Genomic DNA, 12332 nt, shown 5'->3' on the forward strand with positions numbered 1-12332 from the left:
GGACAGGGAGGCCTGGCGTGCTGCGATTCATGGGGTTGCAAAGAGTTGGACGTTACTGAGCAACTGAACTGAACTGAACTGATCCCTGTTATTCCCTAATCTGCTATTTTTACTTGTACTGCATAACACAGCCAGATACTATATTATCTATTCATTCACTTGATTACTTTGTTTCTGTCACTGGAATATAAAGGTGGTGAGTTTGCCTGCCATAATCACTAATATATTCCCTACATTGAAAGTAATGCCAGTGTGGTAGGGAAAAAATAGTAAGTCTGCACCATACTTAGGTGAAGCGAGGGATATTCAGAGGGATAGCCCTTGAGCTGTTCCTTAAAGAAACAATCACACTTTCCTAAGTAGATTAAGTAACAAGTATTAAAATCAGAAAGGACTCACATAGGTTTGGTTAAGTTCGTGACCGTCCCTATGTTATTCTACGGAGTTTGTGTTTACCCTGTAAGTGATAAAGAACTGTTTTATATTACTAAGAAAAGTTGTTTTTAAATAAAAGTCATTTATTTTGGTAGTTTGGTGATTGATTGGAATAGGAGAAGTCAGTGATAGAGAATCAATTGTGAAAATTAAAGTAGAAATTAAGAGGGTATTTTCAAACTAAGGGTTTTCAATCTCAAAGAAGAGAAAGGGTCAGATTTGAACAATTGTTTTAGGTAAAAAAGAGAGGAGACGAGTTACTTATAACCCACCATAAATATGCGTTGCATTGACCTGGTAATCAAGTTTTGAATAACTGGCAAATAGATGTTTCCTTTCTTCCTTCTTTTGTTCATCAATTGTTATATACTATGATATTGCACGGTTATTAATGATAGTGTTAAAACAATGTTAACTATTTATAATCTTGCTACACTGACATCAGTGACATGTCCTAAGTGTATTATGAAGAAACATTCCAGATATTTCTCTATGAAAAAAAAGATTTTTTGCCTCCAATCTGAAAGATTAAAATATTCTTTAAAATTATTTTACACTTAAATGAAAGAGACATATTCTACTCTTTAAAAACATTATTGCATGCAAATTTTTTACCTTTAAAAATGGATAGTAATGAAACACTTGTGAAAGTGCTGCACTTAATATGCCAGCAAATGTGGAAAACTCAGCAGTGGCCATAGGACTGGAAAAGATCAGTTTTCATTCCAATCCCTAAGAAAGGCAATGCCAAAGAATGCTCAAACTACCACACAATTGCACTCATCTCACACACTAGTAAAGAAATGCTCAAAATTCTCCAAGCCAACCTTCAGTAATTCATAAACTGTGAAATTCCAGATGTTCAAGCTGGATTTAGAAAAGGCAGAGGAACCAGAGATCAAATTGCCAACATCTGTTGGATCATCGAAAAAGCAATAGAGTTCCAGAAAAACATCTACTTCTGCTTTACTGACTATACCAAAGCCTTTGACAGTGTGGACCACAACAAACTGTGGAAAATTCTGAAAGAGATGGGAATACCAGACCACCTGACCTGCCTCCTGGGAAATCTGTATGCAAGTCAGGAGCAACAGTTAGAACTGAACTTGGAAAAACAGACTGGTTCCAAATAGGAAAAGGAGTACATCAAGGCTCTATACTGTCTCCCTGCTTATTTAACTTATATTCAGAGTACATCATGAGAAACTCTGGACTGGATGAAGCACAAGCTGGAATCAAGATTGCTGGAAGAAATACCAATAACCTCAGATATGCAGATGACATCACCCTTATGGCAGAAAGTGAAGAAGAACTAAAGAGCCTCTTGATGAAAGTGAAAGAGGAGAGTGAAAAAGTTGGGTTAGAACTCAACATTCAGAAAACTAAGATCATGGCATCTGGTTCCATCCCTTCATGGCAAATAGATGGGGAAACAGTGAGAGACTTTATTTTTGGGGGCTCCAAAATCATTGCAGATGGTGACTGCAGCCATGAAATTAAAAGATGCTTGCTCCTTGAAAGAAAAGTTATGACCAACCTAGACAGCATATTAAAAAGCAGAGACTTGACTTTGCCAAGAAAAGTCCATCTAGTCAAAGCTATGGTTTTTCCAGTAGTCATGTATGGATGTAAGAGTTGGACTGTAAAGACAGCTGAGTGCTGAAGAATTGATGCTTTTGAACACACACACACATATATGTTTAAATTTACAAATAGAAAAATTTAAACTCAGAGATAAACATTATTGGAATATTCAGTAAATTAATTTGTAGCAAAACTGATGTGGTGATGACTTTGTGTCAAAGGGTCACTTTCTGCTGATTTGAAGATGGATTTCATATAATCAGCTCACTATTTCGCTTTTCCAGTTGATTTCACTAATTTAATGTTTGCTTAATTGACTAGTTCTTTGGTTGAATCCATCTAATTGAATTTCTCCCAAGCCCTTGCCCTGTCACCTAGCAATCAGCCTGCATCCTCTCTGCTTTGTTCATGAACTCCCTTTGCTCAAGAATACAGTCTCTGTTACTGTGAAATGATGCATTTCTTTCTTCTCTGTGATGGGCACTGGTGATCTTCCTGTGCATTAGGAATTTATTATCTGAAAATCGTGGCTATAATCTGTTGAATTGGCAGAGAGAGAGTGGATAGACTACAGATTTCAAGTGGAATTCATGCATTTTGATGGTTAGATAAGGTTAATTCATAATAGGGTCAGCATGCTTGACTTAATCTTTGCTGGTAAAACACAAATAAGCTCAAAAGAAGTTTTGAAAAGAAACCTAACAATTGGATGCATGTGCATTCATGCCATTTGCTGATAATTCAGTGTGCTTAGATTGAAGATTCACTTAGGTCCCTTAAGCCTTACTCTGGTTTATGCCTAAAATGCTAAGTGGCCCCATCTGCAGAATTGAGACATCTGAATATACGTTGAAAAAGTGCATGTTTGGGCCAGGCTGAGAAGCCGTCATTTTTTATTTGATCAAATTTGATCTACAGATCTTAGATCACACATGGGACACAGCCTTTGGGTACTCTGGATGGAATGTATTTCAGATGGTGCAGTTGATTTACGAGAAGAAGGTGTCTGAGACACTGATCCTTTAGCCTCCCATTAACTGTCTTATTGCAGATGCATGTGGGGCTATAATATCCCTCTTTGAATAAAAGAGAACCTTTTGGGGGTAAATAATATCCTGATTCAGAGTATTAGAATATCCAATGTATTAGTGTCATCATAGAATTTCATCAAGTATAGAGAAGTACACTTACTTTTCTGATACTGAAATATCATATGGTCATAACATACGGTTTGTGGTCAGCCCTGTGGACCAGTTCATAATGAATTTCTCTTTAAAGGTGAAATAAATTGCTCTTGCAGAACTATCTACAAAATTGGTTCTATTTTCTACAAATTAAAAGGTTTAAAGTTAAAAGATGTTGAAGTTTATTCAGTGCAACTCAAAGAGGCTCAATGTTAGTTATATCTTGTGAATTCTTATTTTAAAAAAGAAACTTCAAAAGTTAATATATTGATGAAAGAATAAAAACTGAAATGCTAGGATAGAGTTTAAAAATCAATCTATTTGTATTTTACTCATAGGTAGCAAATACTATGCTATGAATTTCATTTCTCTTTAATAATGTATATGAATCTTTCCCTCATGGCATCTGTTCTAAATCAGTCTATTTTCCCATTGCTTTTAAAATCAGGTCAAGGTTAATCTCCTATTCCATGTTTGCTTTCCAGGCATTAGTGAAGCTGCTGATGAAAAGGTGATTTTTGGCATTGAATTTAATTCAACCTTTCTGGAATGTATACCTAAATCCCAGCAAGCATCTATTAAGTGGTATATCCAGCGGTCAGGAGATGAACATCGAGAGGAGGTAAGTTATAGTCATCAAAGAAAGATCACCTTGAGGGAAAGAGTGTAAAACTTACATCAAATTTAGGTTGTGAGAGAAAATGTTCAACTTTTAGTGCCAAATGCAGTTCTTATCCCTACTTGATAATAAGGAAAGTAAAATTTTATACTCTGGTATCCAAGGTAACAATGCCTTTGAGAGACAAATAGCCCAATTTAATGCAAATGTGTTAATGAAATACATTTAGAAGCAGACAAACAAATGTACATGATTCTTCCTCAACTTTTTGTTTTTCATAGATTCTTTATATTTTAGAACAATTCTCGATCAAGAATGAGACTTTCTCTCACAGTAGCACAATGACTAAATTCTAACTCACATTGTATTCAGTTTAGACTATAAAATGAAACATGTCAAATTTGTACAAAACTGGAAATATATATCGTATCAGATTGTCACATGAATAAGTTGTATAAGTATCTACCTTTTCACTCTAGTGTCTTAAAATTAAATCAACAGAGAGGGAAAAGTAAATATGGCTGCTCTACTTTTGACTTTTCCCTGTTTCAGTTTTTCTAACACATATATGTGTTTAAAACATATTACAAAGATTTTGTGAGATAGGTAAGTTATACATGTTACTGAATTTAATGAGATGAGTTTGGGTCGTCTGAGAAATTGTATATTAATATTATTTGAACATCGTGAAACAGGTTAAATGACAGAATATGAGAAACCAGTGATAATCTAGAATTCTAAAAGTACCAGTATTAAATTAAGGATAATGTAATTGTAATGGAATGAACACAGGGTCAGAATTAGATGAGTTGAGTAATGACTCTTTGGTAATATTACTGAAGTCCCATGGGCCAAGATTTTCTAAGGTAAATAAAAAACACAAAAGTTCCTGTCAAAATAAAATGAAAAAAAAAAAAACACATATGAGAATGTGAATTTCAAAGCAGAGGATTACTCACAAGTGTAAAATAATTCATATAACATTGCAGACACTCTCTGTCTGGAAGGATGTATAAAATAGGAAGTAGCACTAATGATGTGTTCACCCTGACTGCTGAGGGTTTCCGAGCAGGTGGTGACTTCTTTAACACTCAGTTTCTCTGCCATATAAGTAGGAGGACCAGATGTCCTCTAAAATATCAGCCTTCTTGGTAACTCTATAAAACATTTAAATAGGATATGTAATCTGCCAAACATTACTGTGGAATTATGGTTCTCAACTTCAGGCTGTTTTGCTCCCAAAGTATTCATATTTTTGGCTGTTGTCACTGCATGAGGGGAGGATGCTACTGGCGACTACTAGGTAGAGGTCAAGGATGATGCTAATCTTGGTGCAATGCTCAGTCCCTCACAATAAATAACCATCCAGTCCCACCCAAATATCAGTAGTGCTGAGGCTGAGAAAACTTGGAGTCAAAGAGCCAACTTTTATGGTATGGTCCACTGTTAAACTAAGAAGCTGTTATTCTCTTCATCTAAGAATAATTTATCAAAGTATTGACCCTTCACATATTTAATACTAAGGGAATAATTGTCTCATGTCCTTATGTCATAATTGTCCTTGTGTCAAATACGACAAACAATTGTCCTTATGTCAGATTCTCTAATAAAACTTGATTCTTGTTGTTATATCCAGAAGTTTTAACAATATGACACATCCATAGTTATACTAAGTGTTTAAGAGTCTCATTGTTTACCAATATATAGTAAAGTTTTATCTGATGTAAAAATGATATAAATTTGAAATATAAAGCATTTATTATTTATCCATGAAATATTGGAAGGACATTAATCTGAATTTTTTAACATTCAGGTGTTCTTTTAGTTACATTACAGTATTTTATTTTTGAATATCTCAAATGACTATTTTTAGTTTTAGTCAATAATGTTTGATGATTTGTTTTCAGTTAAATATAAATTTTTAATAACAATTTTATTCCTCCATGACAGATTTAATCCAACTTTTAAAAAACGTTGAACTCTTCCTGGGGTGCCCTGCCAGTTTTAGATACATACATTTGCCTATGCATGTTTGCATTCATATAGTTTATATTTCCAGAAAAAGCTGTGCATTATTTTAATGCACATTTCAACAGTTTATCATACAATCATGGTGGTACCGAGCTCCATAAATTTCAATGGAGCAGAAATAATGTATTTATTGAATTATACTTAAAATATTTTAGCTGTAATGTTTCAACTGATATTTTCATCTATCTTTGTAAATAGGCAGTTATTCACTGTCCAGGATATGCAATACTGCTTCCTGAGCTGAGGAAAGGGACAAAATCCAGACTAGATTTGAAGCATTTTTCTCAGCAGGATACCCTCTGCTCTTTACCAAGAAGGTCACAGTTTGAAATCTTTCCTCCACTCAAAAAAAAAAAAAAACAAACAAAGCCTGAGGGAAGGCCCAGGATCCCCTGTGGCACAGAGGCTGTCACCAGGTTATTCTCTGCCAGGAGGAGAACGTTTCCTTGCCGAGTTGTTTCACAGTTGGGTGCTGTTGGGAAGGTCATGAGTCAGTTGTCTGCTGACTTTCTTATAGAGCTGTTCTTGAAATTGATGATGTTTATGCTATAACCAGCAAGTTAATTGACAGTCCCCAAGCTTCTATTGAGCTTTTGAGATCTGAATAAATAATACACCATTTGTGATAGTAATTTTTTCCGTGGATTTTTAAAATATTTTTAAAACACCTTCAAATGTTTGTATGTTTCTATCTGTAGGTCTTTATTTTTATTGCTTTTATCATAAAAGCAATATAAATGGTTTTGAAAATACAGTAACATATAAAAGACTATGAGATCACAAAGTGTAGATAATCACACATATATTTTGATCTCTATTTCAGGTTTTTTTCCTACTAACCATTACACTATCAGCAATTTCCCCTGCCATTCAATTGTAATACACAATTCCTGTCCCACACCCTTGCCAGCCTGATGCCACAATCATCCAGTCACGTTCCATGTTTTATTTAAATAGCTTGTGTTACCTCTTAAAGTAATCAATTTTTCTTTAGCTAAATCTTTCTCTACTTGTTTGTTTTCTTAGGACAGATTCTTAAATGTAAAATAAGTGAGTTAAAGACTTTAATATTCTTACAGCTTTGGATAAACAACTGTATATTGCTAATTTCTCATCAAAATCACCATATTGGCAAACTGCCTTACCTATTACTTGCTTGGTTTATGTTGATACAGTCATTTAAAAACTTTAATAAACCCTTTATATATTTAAATAGTAACATTTAACATTATGCATAAGTAACTTTTTATTATGTTTTATATCTCTGAAATTCTTTTGTGTGTTCAAATCACACACATTTGGACACTTCTATTGATTTATATGATTTCTCTTTGTGCTTAGAAGTTCCTTCCCCAATAAAAACATGTACATATTTTCTCATCATCTTATGATTTTACTTTTACAATTGCAATTTTTTTTTTTTTTTTTTGGATTTTTTTTGGCCCTACTGCATGGCATGTAGGATCTCAGTTCCCCAACCAGGGATAAACCCGTGCCTCCTGAAATGGAAGCACAGAGTCTTAACTACTGGACTGCCATGGAAGTCCCTACAATTACAGTTTATATTTTATATTTACATTTACTCCAAGATATTAATCAAGAATGAGTTATGTATTCATTTGATTTTTCTCTCTTTTAAATAATGAGCCAGTTGCCTCAGCACTATTTTTAATAAGTCTTCATCTATGTTTGTTGAAGGGAAATACTCTTGAAGCCTTAGTCACTTCGAAGACACATGCTTTAGCTATGAAAGACCTGACAGGTGAATTATCTGCAAAGGAATTACCATTAGGTTGCTATTATCAGAGAATCAAGTCCCTGACCTTTACCTGATGCTTAATACCTAACTGTCCTTTGTCCCATTCCATGTTTCTCTTTTCATTTTAAATGAATTGCCCTTCACTGAGGATGTACATTTAATAATGCCAAATATATTATCCTTGTTCACATTAGGCAAATGGATAGTCGACCCGAGTTCAAGCGTGGTTTTGATTTGTAAGGCTGAGCAGCTTTTACATATCACTAGAATGGAGAAAATTCTATGAGTTTAAATCAGTGGCCAGAGATTACATTATCTCTTTGTAGAGGAGCTGAATTTTCTAAATTGACTGTGCTGACATTTCACTGTCGAGATACAGTCTGCATAATGCATCCTATTTCAGCATGGAATGAAAGCATTACAGAGAATGAGAATGTGAAGGAGGCAAATGTTAATCAACCACTTAATTTCTGGGTCACAGATTTCTATCTCTAGATTACAAAAATCCTATGAAAATATATCAATTAAAAATGTTTTGTTAGAGATACCATTTCATTAAAGACATATTTTTGAAATTTTAGGAAGACAAAAAAAATCCCTTAAATTATCTCATAGAATTTAGATAAATCCAAAAAGAAATTCATTAAGGCAAACTTTTTATCTGTAGGTCAAAAACCAAAGAAAATGTAAGCATTCCATCAAAGAAAGGAAAAGTGAAGGACACTGATGGGGTAATGAAATGCCAGGTGTTTATGAAACCCTGAATCCTGTAGGGACTGGAAAGGAGGGAAGGGGGCAAGACTTCAGAGTAAAATAACATAAACAGGACATAAAACAAGAATAGCAAAAATAATGATAAAATGTTGTGTAATATGTGTGAAATCACAAAGTCATCATTCCTTCCTGTCAGAAGGTTGAAAAGAAAAAGTAAAAGTATTGAGTCAGAGCTGTAACAATCTCTAAGAGTCACATTAAATGCAGTTTAGCAAGACAGGATGGACGGGACACATGTATACCTATGACCGATTTATATTGATGTATGGCAAAAACCATCATAATATTGTAAAGCAATTATCCTCCAGTTAAAACAGATAAATTAGAAAAAAAATTAGCAAGAATACCAGCTAGAAAAGAAAATCCAAAGGTGAACTGTAACTGAAGTCATCCACTTTGATCATCTTGCTATTAATAATAGCCACAGGCCATTTTCCATTAAATCACAGAAGTAAAGCTTCAGAACATCACCTCTCTAGCAGTATGGCAGTAGTCTATGATGCTTCTAATAATACTTCACATTTAACCTTCAAAGAGCTTTCCTTTTAACCCCCCCCCCCTCCCAAATACACCATATGCTGTGTCACCAACTTGATAAATGGGAGACCAATCAGGGAAGATAAGTGAATACTCATAGGAAGTAGAGCAGAAAGGAACCAGAACCTAGGCTATGGAGTCAGAATTTCAGTTTCTTGATCTAAGATGTATTTAAATTAAAAAATAATTCCTACAATAAAATTATTTAAAACAAAAAAATATATAGTACAACTTAAATTTGAGATTATTATTTTTGTTTAATCTTTTAGAGCTCTACCAATTCAAATTCAACTTTTACCCTAGGCAGGAGGTTTCTATAGTTTCTAAGAATATAAATGAATTCAACATGAGTTTTATTACAGTAGCATTTTAAAATGTCTGGGCCTTTAGAATAAATCCACTAGAAAAAAAAAAAAAAAGAAACTACACACCAACTCAACCAAATAGGCAAAGTAAGGGTAACAAGCAAACCCCTGATGGTGTGGATTCAGTGTAGAGCAAAGGCAGGGCTGGAGACCATTCGGCCTCATTAACCAGGGATCTGAGCTGTGACCTGCCTTTGGCCTCGTGTGGTACCCCGCCAGCTGCACTTCTCTGGCACAGAGGGTGGTTGGCCATATACTTGTGAGTTAACTGGGCTGGTAGCCAGAGATGTTTCTTTTCCTTTTCTCATATTTCCAGAATAGGGGGATTTTTTTCCTACATATTTTTCACATAAAAATGCAAAGTATAGTCCACCCACTGTGAATAAATTTAATTTAGCCGTCTTTATGCCTCTTTGATTTCCATCAGCTCAAAGTCCACAATACAGGGGCAGATGTGTAAACTGGGAAATCTTCCAGACTTCTTTGTTGTTGTTGTCGTTATTCTACTTAGTGCCGAGCCCACTCAACAATACTCCACATTAAACAGGGCTCTTGTGTTGGTAAACATGCCTCTAGTTTATTGAAGATAGGTTCACTATTCACACCAGACTGGGGGCCAGGCAAGCTTAAACATCTGAATTGTCTTTCTGTACTATTGCTTCAAAGAGCAAAGAGCATCACATTCCAGGGGAGTGTCTTTTTTGTTCATTGAGCTTTCTCACACTCAAAGTCACATCACAGTGTTATAGTATACTGAGGTATCAGAAGTATTTTCACAGATGACATAGTCTAAACTATCATACAGACACACAGTATCAAAATTCAATTCATAGTAAAAAGAGAAATTCAGCTTTAAATGTTTCTAACCTTCTGACTATATGGTCTTACTTAGTTACAGCTCTAACATCCCAAAGGCTGTGTCCTCCATGCCTTTCCACTTGACTTTTAACAAGTCACCACTTATAGTTTCCATATGCTATTCAGCTCATTTATTTGGCAGTATCTAGAAAAAAGAGTAAATTCCTTTCAGAATCATTCTTTTCTACATGATAGGTAGTAGTGTGCACTATAAGCTCTTTTTCTACAGAGTGACTGCCAATGTTACATTCTAGTTCTAAAATTCAGATACAAATCAGTGTTCTTAGAATACCAATTAGTATGTGGAATTTCTTGTAAAGATGGTCAGTTTATAGTTTCCAGGTTTACTTCATTTTCATGATTTTTTATTCCTATCTGTAGATTGGTAGGAAAAACTAATTATATTCCAAAGATTCAGTTAGATATGATCAGATGCAACTATACATTTCTGGGGGCAGCTATTTGAGCTGAATTTTTCACTCTCTTCCACGATGGCTGACAGTATTATGCTTAACGACAGAGAGATGGGGACTAGATAGATCTTTTAGATTCATCTCTGGCTCTCATTTATTACCTACCTTTTTTCAACTCTGCAGGTAAAACCTGATGAAAGGATCATCAAAACAGAATATGGGCTACTGATTCGAAGTCTGCAGAAGAAGGACTCTGGGCTGTATTACTGCAAAGCACAGGAGCACACTTTTACCCACACCGTAGTGAAGCTGACTTTGAATATCATTGAGAATGAACAGATGGAAAACACCCAGAGGGCAGAGCATGAGGAGGGGCCGGTCAAGGATCTGTTGGCTGAGTCGAGGTTGAGATATAAAGACTACATCCAAATCCTTAGCAGTCCAAATTTCAGCCTAGACCAGTACTGCGAACAGATGTGGCACAGGGAGAAGCGGAGACAGCGGAACAAGGGCAGCCCAAAGTGGAAGCACATGCAGGAAATGAAGAAGAAACGAAATCGAAGACATCACAGAGACCTGGAAGAACTTCCTAGAGCTATGGCCACATAGTTTTCTATTTAATTTAAAGAAAAGAACTCTTTACCTGCAAAAACACTGTTGTCTGTTTTATTCATCCTTACACGAACTCATAAGAGCTTTCCATGGAGTTTTGCTAAAGCACAAGAACAGTAATCTGAATAAGACTATATGGTGGATATGGCATTAGTAAGAGTGAATCATTCATCTGAACCAGTTTTCCAAGAACTAAAACTTATACCTGCAAAGTATCAGAATTATGCTTTACACTTGTAAATGTAAAACAGGGGCTTTACACTTGTAAATGTTTTATATTCTGAGTTTTTGAATTTATTATGTAAATAACTGACATAAGAAAGCATCAGATTTGACATTGAAATAAGGTGCTTTATATCCTTTGCATGGCCTTTAAGCATGGAGTTTACCATGCAGTTGTTGCTTTATGTTCTTATGAATGGATATGTCATTCCACTTTAGAACTGGCTGCCTGGTGGTAGAATTGGAGGGAAGATGCAAAATACAGCTCACAGTATCAACAGGAACTTTCCCAGTGAGCCATTTGCTCTTGGTGTATGGTTTGGAGATTTGGAGAGGTGCATTACTCCTTTCAGACCCCAGGGGTTACAATTTAGTGTCCTGCAGCATTGATTTACTGAAGGGCATAAATGTTCCTCCCAGAATTCCTTGTGACTTGTCAGGATAACAGGTTCACAGAGAGAACTTGGTGCTCAGTTATGTGTTTTTAGAATATATGCTGAGCTTTATAGGGACAGAATGCTTAATAAATATTTTAATAGGGTATGGGAAAGCATTTTAATAAAAGAAAACATCACTAAGTATACTGCATCCTATTGGGGGTGGGGGCACGCAGATGGGATTTGTTAAGAGAAAGAAAGACAGCCATAAATTCTGGCTTTGGGGAAAACTCCCCATAAAAAGGAAGAACAATCACAAATACAGTGGATGAAAGGTAATGTGGCTTTATGCACTGGAGTATAAGTAGCTGCCAATTTGTAATTCATCTGTTAAAAAAAAAAAAAAAAACAACTCTAGATTGTAAGAAACTGCAAGCAAAAGCCTGAGGAAAAGTTACATTTTCTCAAGGATCATGGGAAGAAAGAACACAAATTTATATACAACCAATGGATTTCAGTGTATACTGCCTCTCTTTCTTCTAAAAATTTCATCATACTCTAT

At 35.1% G+C, this 12332-nt stretch overlaps 1 protein-coding gene across 2 annotated transcripts in view; it reads left to right on the forward strand.

The window, feature by feature from the left end:
- Window positions 1-12090, forward strand: part of SEMA3D (semaphorin 3D) — a 233240-nt gene extending 221150 nt beyond the window's left edge. For both annotated transcript variants that reach the window (XM_069586652.1, XM_069586653.1), the window contains 2 exons: window positions 3689-3825; window positions 10743-12090. In XM_069586652.1, coding sequence (XP_069442753.1) covers window positions 3689-3825; window positions 10743-11168 — 563 coding nt within the window. In that variant the 3' untranslated portion in view covers window positions 11169-12090. The remainder of the gene's footprint in view (window positions 1-3688; window positions 3826-10742) is intronic.
- The last annotated feature ends 242 nt before the right edge of the window (window positions 12091-12332 follow it).

The sequence above is a fragment of the Ovis canadensis genome, chromosome 4 (assembly GCF_042477335.2).
Source record: "Ovis canadensis isolate MfBH-ARS-UI-01 breed Bighorn chromosome 4, ARS-UI_OviCan_v2, whole genome shotgun sequence".
Lineage (NCBI taxonomy): Eukaryota > Metazoa > Chordata > Mammalia > Artiodactyla > Bovidae > Ovis > Ovis canadensis.